Source organism: Ruditapes philippinarum, unplaced genomic scaffold (assembly GCF_026571515.1).
Source record: "Ruditapes philippinarum isolate M1 unplaced genomic scaffold, ASM2657151v2 ctg16022_1_1_1_1, whole genome shotgun sequence".
Taxonomy (NCBI): Eukaryota; Metazoa; Mollusca; class Bivalvia; order Venerida; family Veneridae; genus Ruditapes; species Ruditapes philippinarum.
The window spans coordinates 1-19,331 of NW_026859529.1; the positions used below are offsets into that span (position 1 = coordinate 1).

The 19,331-nt window shown below is 33.2% G+C and overlaps 1 protein-coding gene across 1 annotated transcript; it reads left to right on the forward strand.

Moving 5' to 3' along the window:
- Positions 1-531: 531 nt before the first annotated feature.
- Positions 532-18,592, forward strand: LOC132756866 (carnitine O-palmitoyltransferase 2, mitochondrial-like; the record flags this gene model as incomplete). Its single annotated transcript, XM_060748011.1, has 13 exons — positions 532-681; positions 1,487-1,590; positions 2,580-2,713; positions 6,939-7,043; positions 9,887-9,984; positions 10,261-10,407; positions 10,791-10,950; positions 11,630-11,826; positions 13,377-13,546; positions 14,365-14,470; positions 15,175-15,297; positions 16,377-16,565; positions 17,234-18,592. Coding segments are annotated over 13 exons (1,826 nt in total), but the record flags the coding sequence as incomplete, so codon positions are not given.
- Between the last annotated feature and the right edge of the window lie 739 nt (positions 18,593-19,331).

Here is a 19,331-nt window from a genome sequence, read left to right on the forward strand (position 1 = left end):
AGCCAACCAAAAAGTTAGTTGATGAAATTCCTTGCTGAGAGAAGGAAAAGGATATAAGACCAATATGTTTGGGATCATTGATTTCCAAGCACTTTGAAAGTGTTGAAAATTGTGTACCCCTTAAGTCGGTGTTAGAGGGTGTGAGGGATATTACACTAATTCATTAACCCTCATGTACAGACTCAATCAAACTGAGTCTGCAATTTTCATGTAATTTTGTTGTGATTAATGCTTCCGCGGGATCACCCTTCTTCCAGATTTTTATAATAAGTCTATTTCTTCACAATGCAAGTACTGTGTCATTGTGGTTACTAAAACCGAACACAATATTTGCATAAATGTTTAAAGGTCCATGAAGAGTAAAAATACTTTTATTTTTTGCTCAACTAAATAACACTCTACTATAAGCAAAAATAGGGAGAGCTATTGTACTCACCCAAAAAAGTGTCTTATTACAGTTCACTGATGAGATACCTGAGCCATCTTTTGGCTTTCAGTTCAGTTACTAGGATTTAGTATTTTGTATTGAAGTCAAAATATCACTTGTTATACATTTTGATACCTTTATTGCAAATTATTTTGCATTCCACACCATTTTATCCATTTTCGTCTTTATTTTAGAGCTCCATGAACAGCTTGTGCAAAGAGACAAACAAAACAAGCACACCAGTTACATATCAGGTAAGTTCTATTATTATTGATTATCCACATGAATTTAACAGACCCATGGTTTGAGTACAAGAATATGATGTATTTATTTACAAACTTGTGGTTTTGTTATAATTATATCATGCTCCGATTGAGGTCAAAAATAATTTATTCAAAGCATGTCACTTAAGTGCGATATGGGGTAAGTCCTAAATTTAATAGGAGTTAACCAGTTATTGCCCTAAGGTGACCCGCAGTGAATTAAAGCTGCATGCCACCAGATGAGCCAAAATATTTCGATTAAATCAAACTTGGGTAAAATGTCCTAAGATTTTAAGAGACATAAAAATATTCAAGACTCAATAATTTTTTTTGCGTGTTATGTGTGACTAAAGACTGATTTTTCAATATATATCACCATACTACTACTCTATTTTCACATATTTTGACCTCTTTTTTTGTAATTTATGTTGGTTGCAAGGCCATTTATAGTGTGAGAATTACTTTCTTTGTTTATTTCGTAGTATTTTACTTTTAAATAGATTTTCAAAATTTTCATGATAATTGGCATGAATTTGGAGGCATGCTGCTTTACTTAATCTTTGCACACCTATTGATTTATTTATTAACCTACCAATGGTTTGAAATATATTAAAAAGCCAAAAAATATGTATCTATTTGTTAATGGTTTGAAATACATTTAAAAGAATAGATTTTTTTGACAGAATCGTGATTTGTAATATATTTGAAAGTATGTACAAGATTATTTATCTATTACTAACTTGAATGTATGAGAATACATTAATATATTCATAAGAAAGACTTTATTTTTCAACAGAGCCATGGTTTGACATGTACTTGAAAGATCGTCGCCCAGTTTCCTTGACCCACAATCCATTTATTACCTTCACTGATGACCCTAAACCAGAATATATGGATCAGGTATGGAACAGACACCATTGTATTGATAAGATTACTTATTATATACTTATAAATGAAATAATGAGAAATGTTGATGAAATAAAATGCGTATTTTCGTTATCCGTATTTTCGCTGTAAAAATTTATTTCCCACTGCAGTGAAACATATTTTTCATATTTTCACTGGTGTCTTGCAGGAATACTTTCTTCTAAATTTGGCAAAAACTCAAAATTTAAGGGGAAGTCTTTCCAATTGTAATGTCTAAAAAGAGAAAAATGTGTATGATAAACAGAAAATTCAAGTTTTTTTTTATAAATACAGTATTTAGTTTCATCTTGTGATATGAATATTATCATATTTCAATGGTAGCTACCACCACTCATGAAATACTTATTTCCATATCACTCAATGAAAAAAATAAGTCATATTTAGTCATTTCAAAAAACCTCAGTGGAGTTCCTTTAAGAATATCAATTATAGAGCACATATGAAGAGTAAAATATTTGTTTAAAACTTTTTTCATTTGCAGTTAAATTTTATTGTACTTATTGTGTATTAATGGTATATTAGTGTTTAATATTATATTTTGTCCAATAGGATTGCAGTTTTTCAAATGAATTGTTACACATTTACTTTGGTAAATCAACACTCATGACCCATTATTTTTTGTAAATGATTACCAAAGAACATTAACCTATAATAATTAGACTGGGTTCTCAATATACTTTATATTTCATTCACAAATATTTCACTTAAATTTTAGGATTCATTTATACTAAGTAATTTTTTGTCTTTGGGAGATATCCTGATGGTATAATATTACACGAAAAGAAAATACATGATAATCAGGTGTATAAATTCTGTTAGTTAAAAATAATTCAATTTCTTTAAATTTCTCACATATTACAAACAGCCTGAAACAGGGCATTTGTGTTTTAGGAACAAGTATTGTTGATAAGATATCAGTTAACTTGGGGATGAAGAATCATAAATTAATGATCATGTTTCAGTTAGTGAGAGCTACCAACTTGGTAATGTCTTCCCTACGTTTCATGAAGACTTACAGAGCTAACTTGTTGGAGCCAGATGTTTATCACCTGAATCCAAAACAAAGTGACACCTTGCAGTTCAGGAAGTTTGTCAGGTAAAACAGCAAAAGCTCATTTGTGAAATATGAAACTGTGAGGAATATCATTACACATGCTGTTATTAGCTCACCAGAGCCGAAGGCTCAGGGTGAGCTATTAGTATCAAAGGGGGATACTCCGGCGTCCGTCATCTTGCGTCAACAATCGTCTTCTTCTCTGAAACTGCTGGGCAGATTTACTTCAAGTTTGGTCTGTAGCATCCTTGTGACAGTCACACTTGAATTTGCTCATGTCATTTCAATTGGTCCCTTTTAGGGGTCAACAGAGCTAAAAATAGAAAAACCTATAAACATCTTCTACTACAGAACTAATTGATGGATGATCATTCTTGGGTAGTCTTTTATAAAGTTTGCTCATATTAATTTGATTATTGAAAATCTTCTGCCATATTGACCCTTTTGTGGTCCCCATTTGCAGTCTTAAGGCTGCTGATAAAATTTTATTAAAGTGTAAAAGCATACCAATCATTCTTTAAAGTATTACCATCCTAATGCATTACCTCCACTTTGAAGAGTATTCAAATAGGCTAGAACTACTGTTAACTACATCAAAATGAGGGTGGTGGGTTCAATCCCCAGAAGGGTCCACTTTTTTTTAGCTCACCTGTCACAAAGTGACAGGGTGAGCTTTTGTGATCGCTTTTCGTCTGTCCGTCGTCTGTCCGTCGTCCTTAAACTTATACTTTAAATGACATCTCCTTATAAACCACAAAGCCGATTCCATCCAAACTTCACAGGAATGTTCCTTTGGTGGTCACCTTTAAAAATTGTTCAAAGAATTTAATTCCATGCAGAACTCTGGTTGCCATGGCAACCAAAAGAAAAAACTTTAAATATCTTCTTCTAAAAAACCAAAAGAGCTAGAGCTAAGATAATTTGGCATGAAACATCTTCTAGTGAGTGTCTACCAAGTTTGTTCAAATAAAAGCCCAGGGGTCAAAATTGGCCCCGCCCCAGGGGGTCATTGATTTTCCCAATATGCATATAGTAAAAACTTAAAAACTCCTCTTTTAAAGAACCCAAAGAGCTATAGCTAAGATATTTAGCATGAAACATCTTCTAATGGGTGTCTACCAAGTTTGTTCAAATAAAAGTCCTGGGGTCAAAATTGGCCCCGCCCCAGGGGGTCATTGATTTTCCCTATATGCATATTGTTAAAACTTGAAAAATCTTCTTTTAAAGAACCGAAAGAGCTAGAGCTTAGATATTTAGCATGATACATGTTCTAATGGATGTCTACCAAGTTTGTTCAAATAAGAGCCCTGGGGTCAAAATTGGCCCCACCCCGGGGTCATTGATTTTCCTTATATATGTATAACAAAAACTTAAAAAATCTTCTTTGAAAAAACTCAAATAGCTTGAGTTTAGATATTAAGCACGAAGCATCTTCTAGTGAGTGTCTACAAAGTTTGTTCAAATAAAAGCACTGGGGTCAAAATTGGCCCCGCACCGGGGGACATTGATTTTCCTTTTATGTGTATAGCAAAAACTTAAAAAACTTCTTTGAAAAAACCTGAATAGCTAGAGTTTAGATATTAAGCATGAAACATTTTCAAGTAAGTGTCTACAAAGATTGTTTTAATAAAAGCCCTTGGGTCAAAATTGGCCCTGCCCCAGGTGTGTCTTTGTTTTTAACAATAATTATGTGTAAAGAAAAAACTTGACCAGCTAGACCTTAGATGTTTAGCATGAAACATCTTCTAATGGGTGTCTACCAAGTTTGTTCAAATAAAAGCCCTGGGGTTAAAACTGGCCCCACTCCGGGGGCCTATATACAGGTGAGCGACTTCAGGGCCATCATGGCCCTCTTGTTCTTTCTTTTTATGCCCCCGGGCATATAGTGATTGAACCGTCCGTCCGTACGAGGTTAACCTAGAACGGCAAGTTGGATTTTTCTTAAGTTCTACTTGACCAATGGCTTCTAAGTTTACACACTTACTAATCAATACAAAGTACACAATCTGGGCAAGTTTCATAACTCTGGCTTTCATATTTACCAAGTTATTGCCCTTTTCAGCACTTAGAAAATGAATAATGGTTAACCTAAAACGGCAATTTGGAAATATCTTAAGTTCTATCTATACTAATGGCTTTATATTTTCCACACTTTCTTATCAATACAAAACACATGATATTGCCAAGTTATATAACTGTGTCATCCATATTTCCCAGTTATTTCCCTTTTTTCACTTTGAAAATAGGGCCTTGTCTGGTTAACCTATTTCGGCAAGTTGGATTTATCTTAAATTTCTCCTAATTGCTTAATTTCTTTACTGATATCTTTCATATTTAGTAGGTGGATACCTTTGATGGTCCTCTAATTTTTTTTAGAGTAAGCGGTCTCTAGGGTCAAGGTCAAGGTCACTGGTTTAAAAAATAAATATATACCTTTTTGCTCATACAGCCTTTATTTTTTAGTTGATGTCTTAGTTTAATACAAACACCTCCTTCTTTGGGTGTAGTATGGGGTCATTTTGGGTCAAGGTCAATGTTACCAATGTCAAGGTCACCAATGTTAAAAATAGATTTTTACATTTTTACAGGTGTATTGACCTTATTCTATAGACAGATGTTATTTATAATTGATAGAAACATAAACTTTGATGGAGTTAGTGGTCAGTTGGGTCAAGGTCACCAGTGCTAAAAATAGATTTTTACACATTTGCTCATACAGCCTTTATTAAGTGACAGATATATTTTATATTTAGTAGGAAGATAACTTGCATGGTATTCATCCTTTTGATTGGGGTAGGGATCAGTGGGTCAAGGTCACTTGTGCTAAAAATAGATTTTTACACTTTTGCCCATACAGCTTTTATTTATTGACAGTTGTATTTCATATTTGGTAGGAAGATAACTTGCATGGTATTCTTCCTTTGGATGGAGTAAGGGGTCAGTTGGGTCAAGGTCACAAGTGCTAAAAATAGATTTTTACACTTTTGCCCATACAGCCTTTATTTATTGACAGATGTATTTCATATTTGGTAGGAAGATAACTTACATGGTATTCTTCTTTTGGATAGAGTTAGGGGTCAGTTTGGTCAAGGTCACCAGTGCTCAAAATAGATTTTTACACTTTTGCCCATACAGCCTTTATTTAATGACAGATGTATTTCGTATTTGGTAGGAAGATAACTTGCATGAAGTTGAATATTTTTCAACTTCACAAGTCAGAGCAATGACTTGGCAACTTATATTTTTCACAATTACAAAATGCCATGACTTTGTCAAGCTATAAAACTTGTGTTTACAATTTTTTGGTGATTTTTCTGTCCATAACTGAGTGAATGGGTAAACATTTATGAAGTATTGCTACTGACAAGAATCTGAGCCGGGGGCATTTGTGTTTAACAAACACGTTCTTGTTTTCTTTTAACATTATTTATGTATCTTTCATGTCCCATTTGGAAAGAAAAAAGTGTTTAATTTTGATTTTTTAATTTATATAGGTATTTATTGGCTAAATTATGCAAAATCTAGTAATAAATATGGTACCTGATATTTTCAAAGTGTAATAAAATCAAAACTGGACGGTAAAAGTATTTCATATTTTACAAGATCAACCAATATACTTCCTTAAAAATTTAGGGAAACTTTGAAAACAGGCACGCATTTGGGTAAATTTTAAGGATTTTTTAAATCAGGCTCCCTAAGTAGGCAAATGGTCAGACACGTGGTAAAAATGGGTGGGGTAGGGTAACATGTTTATACAGATTTCATAAATTTTAAGTAGAAACCATAATTTTGCTTATGTGGATTGTTAGCTGAAATGGTACTATTAGTTTCTTACCAAAAATTAATGGGAAAACATTTTTCATAAGAATGTTATTGCAGATTATTTAAAGGTTCCTCATTTCTTAAAAAAGGGCCCTCATAACATCCTAGCTTGAGTTCAGAAAAGTGGCCATATCTTGATTTCCATATGGTAAACTTTGTTTAAATTTTGCATACAGGTGTACTTTAAGGTATATACCTGACCTATGATGTCAAGTTTTTAGTTCCTTATAGTGCCCATTAGGGTGGTAATACCTTAAAGTGACATTCAATTCACAGATATTGTTTGTATATTGTAGCCTGACTTCTAACCTTACTTTTTATTTACTTATTTTATTCACAGTTATTGTCAAAAGAACTGAAGAATGTCATAGCTGTACAGTGTATAATTGTGCTTATATATTTTGGCTTAAAACAATATTCATATATTTTGTATCATTTATTTCAGAATGTTGCCTAAGGCAGTTTCTTTCTATGGAGCATACTGGTACAAGGCATTTCCACTAGACATGAGCCAATATCCAAACCTGTTTAACTCTACTAGGATCCCAAAGTATGCAACTGATCTTGTTTCATTTGTATCTTTTTCATGTACAGGGTGTTGTTATTAGTTTACAACTATTGCTCATTGTGGGTGTTTCTATATCTTTAGACAAGTTAAAAAAAGGCCTGTTTCAAATGGCAGAAACTACAATTTTTAAAAACAGAGTCCAAAATTTTTAAATTATTATGAAATATATTATTTTGAGGTTGTTGCAGCTTTTTTTAGCTCACCAGAGCCGAAGGCCCAGGGTGAGCTATTAGTATCAAAGGGGGATGCTCCGTCGTCCGTCGTCATGCGTCAACAATCTTCTTCTTCTCTGAAACTACTGGGCAGATTTACTTCAAATTTGGTCTGTAGCATCCTTGTGACAGTCACACTTGAATTTGCTCATGTCATTCCAATTGGCCCCTTTTAGGGGTCAGCAGAGCTAAAAATAGAAAAACCTTTAAACATCTTCTTCTACAGAACTAATGGATGGGTGATCACCAAACTTTGTCTGTAGCATTCTTGGGTAGTGTCTTATCAAGTTTGCTCATTTTAATTTGATTGGCCCCTTTTAGGGGTCAGCAGAGCTAAAAATAGAAAAACCTTTAAACATCTTCTTCTACAGAACTAATGGATGGATGATCATTAAACTTTGTCTGTAGCTATCTTGGGTAGTGATTTATCAAGTTTGCTCATATAAATTTGATTGGCCCCTTTTAAGGGCCGCAAAAACTAAAAAAAGAAATACCTTTAAATGCCTACTTCTAGAGAACTAATTGATGGATGATCACCAAACTTTGTCTGTAGCATTATTAGGTGGTCTTTTATCAAGTTTGCTTATATTATTGTGATTGGCCCCTTTTAGTGGTCTCTAGGACTATAAATAGAAAAACCTTTAAACATCTTCTCCTACAAAACTAATTGATGGATGATCACCAAATTTTGTTTGTAGCATTCTTGGGTAGTCTTTTATCAAGTTTGCTCATATTAATTTGATTGGCCCCTTTTAGGGGCCGCTAAAGCTAAAAATAGAAATACCGTTAAATGTCTATTTCTAGAGAACTAATTGATGGATGATCACCAAACTTTGTCTGTAGCATTCTTGGGTAGTCTTTTATCAAGTTTGCTAATATTATTTTGATTGGCCCCTTTTAGGGGCCGCAAAAGCTAAAAATAGAAATACCTTTAAATGTCTATTTCTAGAGAACTAATTGATGGATGATCACCAAACTTTGTCTGTAGCATTCTTGGGTAGTCTTTTATCAAGTTTGCTCATATTAATTTGATTAGCCCCTTTTAGGGGCCGCTTAAGCTAAAAATAGAAATACCTTTAAATGTCTATTTCTACAGAACTAATGGATGGATGATCACCAAACTTTGTCTGAAGCATTGTTGGGTAGTCTTTTATCAAGTTTGCTCATATTATTTTGATTGGCCCCTTTTAGGGGCCGCTAAAATTAAAAATAGATATACATTTAAACATTTATTGCTACAGAACTAATTGATGGATGATCACCAAACTTTGTCTGTAGCATTATTGGCTTGTCTTTTATTGAGTTTGCTCATATTAATTTGATTGGCCCCTTTTAGGGGCCGCTAAAATTAAAAATAGAAATACGTTTAAACATCTTCTCCTACAGAACTAATTAATGGATGATCACCAAACGTTGTCTGTAGCATTCTTGGGTAATCTTTTATCAAGTTTGCTCATATTCATTTGATTGGCCCCATTTAGCTACTTCAGAACCAATTGATGGATGATCACCAAACTTTGTCTGTAGCATTCTTGGGTACTTTTTTATCAAGTTTGCTTATATTTATTTGATTAGCCCCTTTTAGGGGCCACTAAAGCTAAAAATAGAAAAAACCTTCGAACATCATTTCCTACTGAAATAATTGAAAGATGATCACCAAACTTTGTAGCATTTTTAGGTAGTCTTTTATCAAGTTTGCTCATATTAATTTGATTAGCTTGGTTTAAGCTAAAGCTTAAATACCCCCAGGTCATTCCATTTTTTCAAATTATTGTTTAAACATATTCTATGCTCAAATTTAATATTAGAATATATTGCCATTCTAACACTGAAAAGCAGTTGTTTCTGGTGAGTGACTCAGGGCCATTATGGCCCTCTTGTTTTTGTGTTGCCTGCATCAGATTAGTTTTGGCATATATTGATTATTTCTCTGTCATTTGTCTGTCGACACTACCGAAAATTGAGAGGGGGCGATTTAACTGTAAACATAGCAAAACAGAACAATAGAGTTCATTTTATAACAACAGAATAAAAGGCCAATGACCCTCTTTTAAACTAAAGAAAATAACAAAAGAAATGGCCCTTTATCTCATTTTGGTTGCATGTCTGTCTATCCATCATCACAAAACTTGTCCAGACAGTAGCTTAAAAACTCCAGCTATCATCGATCACTAATTGCTCTTGTTCCTTTAAATAACAGTTTAACCCTAATTTTTTAAACAAATATTTTCTATTTGGCAAACTACGATCCATCCCAAAAATGATGATGAAAAAAGCATCAGTACTACTGCTTTGGTAATTAGAAGGTTCATTTAACACCATAAGACTTCATTTTTCAAAATTGAGACTTTGCTTAGATAGTGAGGCATCATTGATCAAGTGAGATTATCAGTGAGTCTTATCTAGCTTTTGAATTTTTGATATGGGACATATGCTTGTTTTTTTTAAAGATCAAAATACAATGTTCATGACTTGTATAAATGTATAGTAATGTTTGTCACCAGATCCAGTATTTTTGCATGTGAAAATATACATATGAAAGTAATACCAAGTGTATTTTATTAAAAAGTGACGTTGATATATTTCTTGCTATACATGTATTTGTTATTACAGACATGGTAAAGATGTGCTGTTCACAGACAGCTCAGCCAAGCACATGCTAGTCATGAGAAAAGGTCACATGTACCTATTTGATGCCATAGATAAAGATGGTAAAATTATTTTGTTTATTTCTTTGTTTGGCCAATTTTGCACATATTTATTTCTTTGTTCACTTTATAATAATAATATTGTACTTTTTAATACATTTTCAAAAATTTGCATGAATCTGGAGGCATTAAGTAACAATTTTGGTTTTGATTAAGCAATTTTTAATGTGAACGAATACAACATATTTTAGTTATAGTCTTAACCTTCTATAGATTGACAATAAAGGTATTGATTGATGGCCAAAAAAAGATTGACTCTTACTTTTGTATATTTTCCAGGAAATATTGTCACTCCAGAGATAATTATGTCGCACATTAAGCATATATTGAATGATCCACGCCCAGCCAATGAGAATGCCCTCGGTGTACTCACAACAATGGACAGAGATAAATGGGCAACTGTGAGAACACAGCTCTGTAACGCAGGTATCTATATATAAACACAGTTATCTATGTGTATCTGGTTTTAGAGTAGTACTTGCATGTGGAGAGAATAGTGCATTGTGTTTCATGTTAAGGGATTGCTCCACAGGTTGACACAGGGCAATAGTGTGATACTCTTGATAACGTCAAGTGGCACTAAATATCCTTATATTATTGCAAGACATAACAAGAAAGGACTTGCTAAGAGGAACAATAACTGCAGGATTTTGTTCCCAAAAAAAACGTATACATCCTTTATTTGCTGGTTTAGATATAGTGTTAATATTGCTGTCAACAATGTTTAAAATGGGCATTTAGAATACATATGATATAGATTTAAATTAGCATTTCCAGATAGTAAAAGTAAATGAACATTTTTTCGACAGGGGATATGAATGAATCAGCTTTCTTTTCATCAGGGGTGATGAACGAAGGTTACATGAAACTTGTAGACTCCGCCCTATTTTTACTGGTACTAGATGATACCACGCCAGAAGATCCTAACGAGATTACTAGAAACTTCCTACATGGGGATGGAACAAACAGGTTGGTGTGATTCATACCTCTTGTAAGGAGATATATATATATATATATATATATAGAGTGTGTTGTGAGCAAATAAAAATGTTTTATAACTTTGTCAATTCTGAATTAACCCTTAGCCTGCAAAAGATCTTCCCATGTGTCCATTGCATAACTAAGATCATCCTGTTGCTTGCATACATTATCTGAACTGCTAGGTGAGGATTATATTGCAGACAACCATTTATATATGGCCATATAACCTGTCAAATTTAAAATACAGCAAACTGCCTTTATTTGAGAAAATAGTGGAATCACTAACAGATTGATAGCAGTCATGTATATATAGATCTAGTTCATATAAATGTCAGGATTATACAATGAAAAGCGAAGTAACAGACATTCAGTATTATTAAATTTTTTACTGAAGTAATTTTGTAAAATCATTATCAAATCAAATTTCAAAGAATAATGGTTATATCAAATTATGTTGTTTTTTCCCCTATTTGTCCTGTCACCCAGTCAGACTGGATCTATGGACCGACAAAACATTTGAATATTGGGGCATCCATGTATTTGGACATATTTCTAGTTCAAGCAAGCATTAGAAAATGGGAACATTTTCATGTCACCAGTGAAATTTAAAAAATCATCATCAAGAGACTTTAAAGTTGAATATATGTATCTTGTTTCATTCTTGCAGATGGTTTGATAAAAGTTTTTCCTTGATACTAACAAAAGATGGGAGAGCAGCTGTAAACTTTGAACATGCCTGGGGAGATGGTGTCGCAGTTCTGAGATATTTTAACGAAGTCTGGAAAGAGTCTACAACTAAACCATTCGTCCATCCTGGCACAGTGCCATCTAATGTGGATTCAAATCTTACTGTTCAGAATATAGGTAATTGATTGATAAAACTTGTTATGTTTGTGATATCATAGGTTACATAACCAAATCATGTATTGGAGATTTTTAGCTTAAACTGCAATGAAGAACAAGCAAATTTAATCAAATTGTTCACTTACGAAATATATATCAATTTTAAGTGTAATAATGTTCAATAGTTCAGATGTGTAGGAATATAATTGAGAAGGCAGATAAGCTCTTTTGATTAATTACAAAGCATCTGAATGTTCAATGACAAACCGTACATTATTTTACTATACTGGTTGGAGAGATAACTCCGACACTAAATCACATATTTCTTGCAATATCTTAAGTATCTTCCTATATATTTTAAATATTGATCCACCAAAACAAAGTTCTGTTCAAAGACTTTAAATTACACTACAAAATTTATATACGAAAATGGAATCTGGTACTTCTCCAACGTTCTGAATGAGGTAAACAAAACACGTTATTTTTACCTCACAACAGTAGATAAAGTCTACACTTAAATTTTTAAGTAAAATGACTGGAAAATTAGCATCAATAATTTATTTTTACATCTTATATTTTTTATCTATTTTTTCAAAAATCTTTCCCAGATCAGTGGCCTGTGGTCATTACAATTCTTATTATCTTAATGTAATTTTGTTAAAAGAACGTTTTGAAGCAGTTTTTGCTTAAGAAAAGTTTAGGTCATTTGAAAAACATTAAAAAATTTACCAAATTATAAAAAATCATCACATTCTGTCCTGTTCCTATAGTACTAGGTAACCATGTGCTTGTTTGTTGAAAAACAAAGTTATAACAATTATATTTATCAAGTGTCGGGGTTATCTAGGAGTCAGAGTTATCTCTCCGACCAGTAATGCAAGGAAAATTAATATCTATTTCCATTCTAACATGCTAATAAAAAAGAGAATTGATAAATATATGTTGAACTTTATTGAGAATAGAAGTAATTTGGCTTATTGACGTCATATATGACATGTAAGAATTCTTTTTTATACTGTGAATATATTATGTAATAATGCACATGATTGCCCTATCTGTTTCATAAGGGAATAGTGTAAAGTGTGTTAGAATGTATCAGATATACCAATATATCAAATAAATTAAATAGAATGTAACGATTTACTGTGAAACATATAATATTTTTTTTTTTCGCCCTAATTATTTAAGTTTTGAATTAACCCTTATCCTCTTGGCAGCATCTGACTTTTACCAGTGTGACAAAACAGTGTAGGCCAAGAGCAGCTGGCTCAGCCATGTGTTTGATCATTGTCTTCACAGTTTGAACAACTTCTTCCCCTAATCCACTGGGCCAAAATTATCAAAATTCTATATGAATGTTTGTTGGGAGATACTGTTTTTTCTACATTTTAAAAATAGTCTCCAAGATACAAGATCTCAACTGTGCGTTACAATGAGGTTCTGATTTATCAAGATTCGAGTGATGGATATAGAGCCATTATGGCTCTTTTGGTTCCTTTTGCTTGGTAAATATTGTTTGAATACTGAAATCTTATCTAAGTTGAAAAATCATCTACATTGTTCTTTTACAGAATTTGCTCTAGATCCAAAATTAAAGGAATATATAAACAGTGCAAAAACCAGCTATGAGAAAAAATATACAAGCTTGGATGTTGATCATCTAGAATATTATAAATTTACAAAGACAAGTTTGAAACAAATGAAGCTCAGTCCTGATGCAATGCTACAACTTGTGATACAGGTGAATATTGTCTTAAACATATTTTCTTTACAAAAAAAAGAAGATTTTTATTCCATTTTATTTCCTCAACTTACTAGTGTTGGTGAGAGGTGGGGGGAATATTATATTTGGCGTTGTCTGTCTGTCATACTGTACATCTGTAGGCTGACAGAACAGTGGAATTTTGAGGCATTCGCTTCTTGTTATTAGCGTGACTTCTTGAAGAAAAGTGGGGCTATTCTTGGGGCTGTTCTATGCACCCTTGTATTACTGAGGCATCACATTTGGTAAAGGTGTAAATTTCTTGTAAATCTCTGTAAAAACTCACTTAAAACTTAACTCATATGTCTTCAGGGTCATAACTGTAAGAAACTATACAAGACCTATAACTCAAGCATGGTTTTTGTCTAAATTACACCCCTTTTTGTACTTAAAGAAAAAATTCTTGTTCAACTTAAATCTCTTCAAATTTCTTTAAGTGGTGGCGTGGCCAAGTGGTTAACGCGTCGGACTAGTAATCTAAGGATTGCTTACCGCGTGGGTTCAAACCCTGTCAGGGGCAAGCCGTTGTTACCTTGAGCAAGAAACTTTGCATTCATTGCTTAGTACTGGTTGGTTCCAGGAACGGATTCGAGAGTGTTTCAATGAGCTTATAGCTTCCAACACAATCAAACTAAAATAAATTTGTATAAACCAAATCTCTTCAATTATATTTCCAAACATTACATATGTGAGATATACATATGTGGTGAGAGTTTATTATATATGAAATAAATACATGTATATATATTTTTTCTAGCTGTTGCATAGTATTTCATGTTTGTTTAACAATATTACAGATGGGTTATTACAAACAGTATGGTAAGACAGCAGCCACATACGAGTCTTGTAGTACTGCAGCATTTAGACATGGTAGAACTGAGACCATCAGATCAGCAACTCATGGTAAATACCCTCACATTACAGTTTGAAAATAAGTGTGAGGAAATGTTTGGCTGATTCTTACACCTTTTTTTACCAAAATATGGTATGACTTGCCATATAATTAAATGGATTTCAATAATGCACAGAAAGGCACTTGAGATCTTTCTCCACAAGTAAAGCTGTATAGCCGCCATATGACCTATACTGTGTTGGTATGATATAAAACCCAACCAAAAAAAGCACTTAACCAATGCAGACCAAGATCAGTCAGCACGTCCATGTTTGCTATTTGGTCGGGGTAGGATTGCTTTTACGGGTTGTGGCATCAGAATTGCAGCCACTATTTAACCCTGCGTGATTGTAAGAGGTGACTAAATGGGTTCAAATGACTGGGGTCTGTGCATCTCTGAGCTCCAGCAGGTGACAGGTGGTTTTGACTACTGGTGTTGTTAAAGTTTGTATCACCCAATGTTTACCAAAATCATCTGTTTCGATGCCATATGGCTTTAACTGTGGGCAGTAAAACCAAAACAAAAAAACTTAAATTGAAATATCTCTGAAAATAATGAATGGTCTTATTAAGATGAAAGATGGACAAGTCCATTTTAGATACAATGTTTTTAAGGTGATGATGGTTAATAACACATAAACTTTGTTTCTAGCATTATAATGATTAACATTGAAGTTAAATTGTAGTTACTGTAATGTTTGCATTTGATATTCAGCAACAAAGAAAGCGTGTGAGATGTTTAATCAAAAGAACAATACATATTCAGTGGGGGATTTGAAAGAAGCTCTTGAACAATGCTCTCAATACCATGGTCAGCTTACCAAAGAGGCAGCAATGGGTTCGTATACCTATAATTCATTTCTGTGTATGGATATATATGAAAAGAAAAAAAATTCTTTGTGTATATGTTGCTGTATGCTATATAGGACAGTAGAGAATGCTAGACAGGCTGGTTCTACTATTTTGACAGTATAAATTGTTACAGGGTATTGCACATGTTTCTACCACACAAATTATACTGGACTGTATCTTTGTAGTTAATTTAGAGTTATAATGATATATATAAATAGATTTACTAAGATTAAGATATGACAAGATACTAATAAAGAGGTCTGGGTGAGGACCATGAAAACCAAGAATTATTGAAATTTAATTAAAGGGACTCCACTGAGGTTTTTTGACATGATAGGACTGAAAATATTTTCCAGATAAATGTACCATTTGATGTAGGTGTAGACCACTAATGATAAATCCTTGTGCAAAATTTCAGATCATTCACACACTTTTGCTTTTTACTCAAATCGGGCTAAGAAAAGCATAAAATTACGATGTTCAATTTATTTCAAAGTATATTTCTTAGCTATCTTTGCACATATTTTTGTTTTAAAGTGCCCCAGCTCAGTCCCTTTAAAGATAACTTGCAACTACCACTAAAGTTCAAAGAAAATCCAGAAACAATGCAAATATTTCTGTATGCATGTATTTGCCATAATGTTGAAGACATATTCCCATTGGTTATGTTTTAACAAATGTTGTTTAGCTCAATTTTGATGAAAGCAGAGAAGATCGGCTATGACACGAGAATGTTTGTTTGTGATCCATGAAGGACTTGAACTAACAATCTTTATTAAAGAGGCATACACTGGAACCAGTTTTTACTTGCACAAAAGGAAATATATAACTGTTTTGAGATTCATAACTGTCTTGAGATTCATAACTGTTTTGAGATTCATAACTGTTTTGAGATTCATAACTGTTTTGAGATTCATAACTATCTTGAGATTCATAACTGTTTTGAGATTCAGCGTTCATATACATGTATAGGCAGAACCACCAAACTACCAGATTGCTTATACAAAATGAAAAAAAAAAGTTTACGAAGTCTTACCTTAAGATATACTGTAAATTGTATTACAGGTCAGGGCTGGGATAGACACCTGTTTGCTATGAAGTATTATGCAGGCCAGGAAGGGAAGGTACCAATGCTGTATCAGGATCCAGCATACGCTAACATTAATCATATTATCTTATCAACATCAACACTCAGTAGTCCCTCTGTAGTTATAGGTGGATTTGGTGCTGTAACTCAAAATGGGTATGGCGTAGGTAAGTGGATATTGTATATTTACAGTACTCTTTACTCAGGATTTAAAAGTAAATAAACAACACCACTATATTTACTTCACTGAATGAAGTGCTGTGGGTATGAAATTAGTTAAAAATAACTTAAGATACAGAGCATCCGTGGCCTAGTGGTTAAGGTCGTTGACTTCAAATCACTTGTCCCTCACCGCTGTGGGTTCGAATCCCGACAGGGACTTTGGATTCTTTCATGTGAGGAAGCTATCCAACTAGCTTACGGTAAGTCGGTGGTTCCACTCAGGTGCCTGTTCGTGCTGGAACATTGCCAAATGACCTATACTGTGTTGATGTGACGTAAAACCCTAGTAAAAAAAAACAACAAGGGTTACAGATATGTTTGTTTAATTTAATATGTGAAAGTCTGAAGTCTGATGTCATTTTTTGCAGTAAGATACTCACTACATGTGTTATATTACCATGTGTGTACATTATGCCAAAATCCTAAGATGTACCTTAAGGTATAACATTCTCTCATACATAATGAAGATTTAGTGCAGGGAGAAAAACAATTCCTTATTACTGATTTGTAAGCAGGGTTTTGATAGGAAATATTTGTTTTTCCATCGCCATTGAGCATTATTGTAACTGAAGACATCTGAATACATGTATGAAAGCATGTTTATATTTTGTAGGTTATTCTGTTGAAGATGAGAGAATTGGCTTTAACGTTACCAACTACCCACCAGAAACCAACGTACATGAGTTTATAGATTGTCTCAAGGAAAGTTTAGATGATTTAAATGCTGTGTTTGAAGGAAGAAATCCTAGAAGTTGATCACAGTATTTTATATAACTTGGTAAACTACAGGGAGATGTATCTTTACCTGTATTATTTATGATTTAGGACTAATTTTCCTATTTATATCATTATCTTTAGGTGATTTAGTGCATTATGAACCATAATGGTTTTATTTATGTGTTTGTTACTATATTTAGAACTTATGATAAGAGTTACATGTGTGCGAAAGGCATGGTGTTGGACTTATAATTAAAATGACCACTGTCATACTGCATTCCTCAGCTATGAACACTCTGAATAAATGGCTTATTTGTAGATTAGATGTGACCAAATAGTGAAAATGGAAAGTTAGCCCAGCATGGCACAATTGACAATATTGTAGACTGGTTGTGACTCACACTTTGTATGGATGGCAGTGGTAAATAAACTCTAGTACAGTTGCGCAGAACATAACCTTTTATCACAATCTTGCAGAATGATGGAAGTGGACCATATTTAAAGAAAAGTTTATTGTAACAGTCATGTTTTGTGTCTATGCTTTTGAATACTGCCTTTATGCATTATTATCATTGTGGTTTTTTTCATTGTTGATTTTGTTTTATTTTCATTTGGGCACAAATGTTAGAATGCTGTAAAAATAGAAAATAAAATGTGCAATGTTTTGAATAAACAAGTACATGTAAGTCTTCGGATTTAATAATGGGCGTTTTCCTGTCATAAATTAAAGCATTTTTTGATGAAAAAATTTTTTGTTTTAAGGTAAAACGTATATTGAAAGGTCATAAGAATTTTACATATTTTGTAGCTATTTTATGTTTTCAAGATGAACATGATTATATTGTTAATTGATAAGAAAAACTTAAAAACTTGACAGCCATCAAATATTATATTATAAAATACTAACTAAGTAAGATGGGCAAATATTTTTCAGCTATTGTTTAATAAATTATTGTGAATACCTCAAGTTCAAAGCAAAATATTATATGAGATGGTATAGCAAGATAATATATGAGCAAGTATAAGGTCAGAGCATGCATGCCTTTTATAGTGCAAAACATATTTTCCCCGGAGAGACCTATCGTGTTCTTGTATTAGTTGTATTAAGAATTTGCCAGTGTTCACCGAGATCATAATGTTGTCATTATATATTATTTCGAACAAAATTATCTGTGATATTTTCATTTGTAACTGTTCTGTAAACTTAAAACTGTACAGGTTTTTCATTCTGAATAAAGCTCAATAGACTTTAAAATGACTGCTTGACTTGTATGAATTAAAAAACACCAAGTGTGATTTTGTTCTAAGTTTCATGTAACAGGCACTTTCACTGACTGCACATCGTTTACCATTTATCATTAGAATCTATATTTAGATTATCATTTGGAATATATCACTCCATCTATGGCAGCCCACATTATTGCACCACAGATGTATACTGCCCACACTGTAGCTATATAATAACTTGATATTTGCAAAGGCAAATCTCTGTAAACCTCACTCTCCAAAGCAAATAATGGCGGGCACATTTGCACTGGCTACCAAAATTGACAGAGTTGCTGTAAATATCACTTTTACAAACAAACAAGACATATCTAAGAAGCATCTTTGAAAAATCTTGAGGGCATCTAAAGTAAACCCTTGCGCGTATGCGTGCCATGTGTGTGCACCTTGTGTCCAGCTTATTATTTGATGGATTGTTGAAATGTTCGGCATATTCTTTCACCACTGTCAGATGATCTGTACCGCGCGCGCAAAATTTCCACGTCTGCTATATCAAAGTCAAGAGGTCAAAAGATATTTTGTATGTTTCTGTTTTCTTCTCCGTCTTAGTAATAGAAAGAGCATCGAAACACGAGGCTTTCTGATTTGTACGAGGGGACGTAGCCCTCGAGTGTAAATCAGATTGCCGTAGATATGTCCTAAAAACACAATTCTTTTTCACCCCTGTTAAGAATGGGATACATGGATACAAGGGTTACATTGGTTACTTA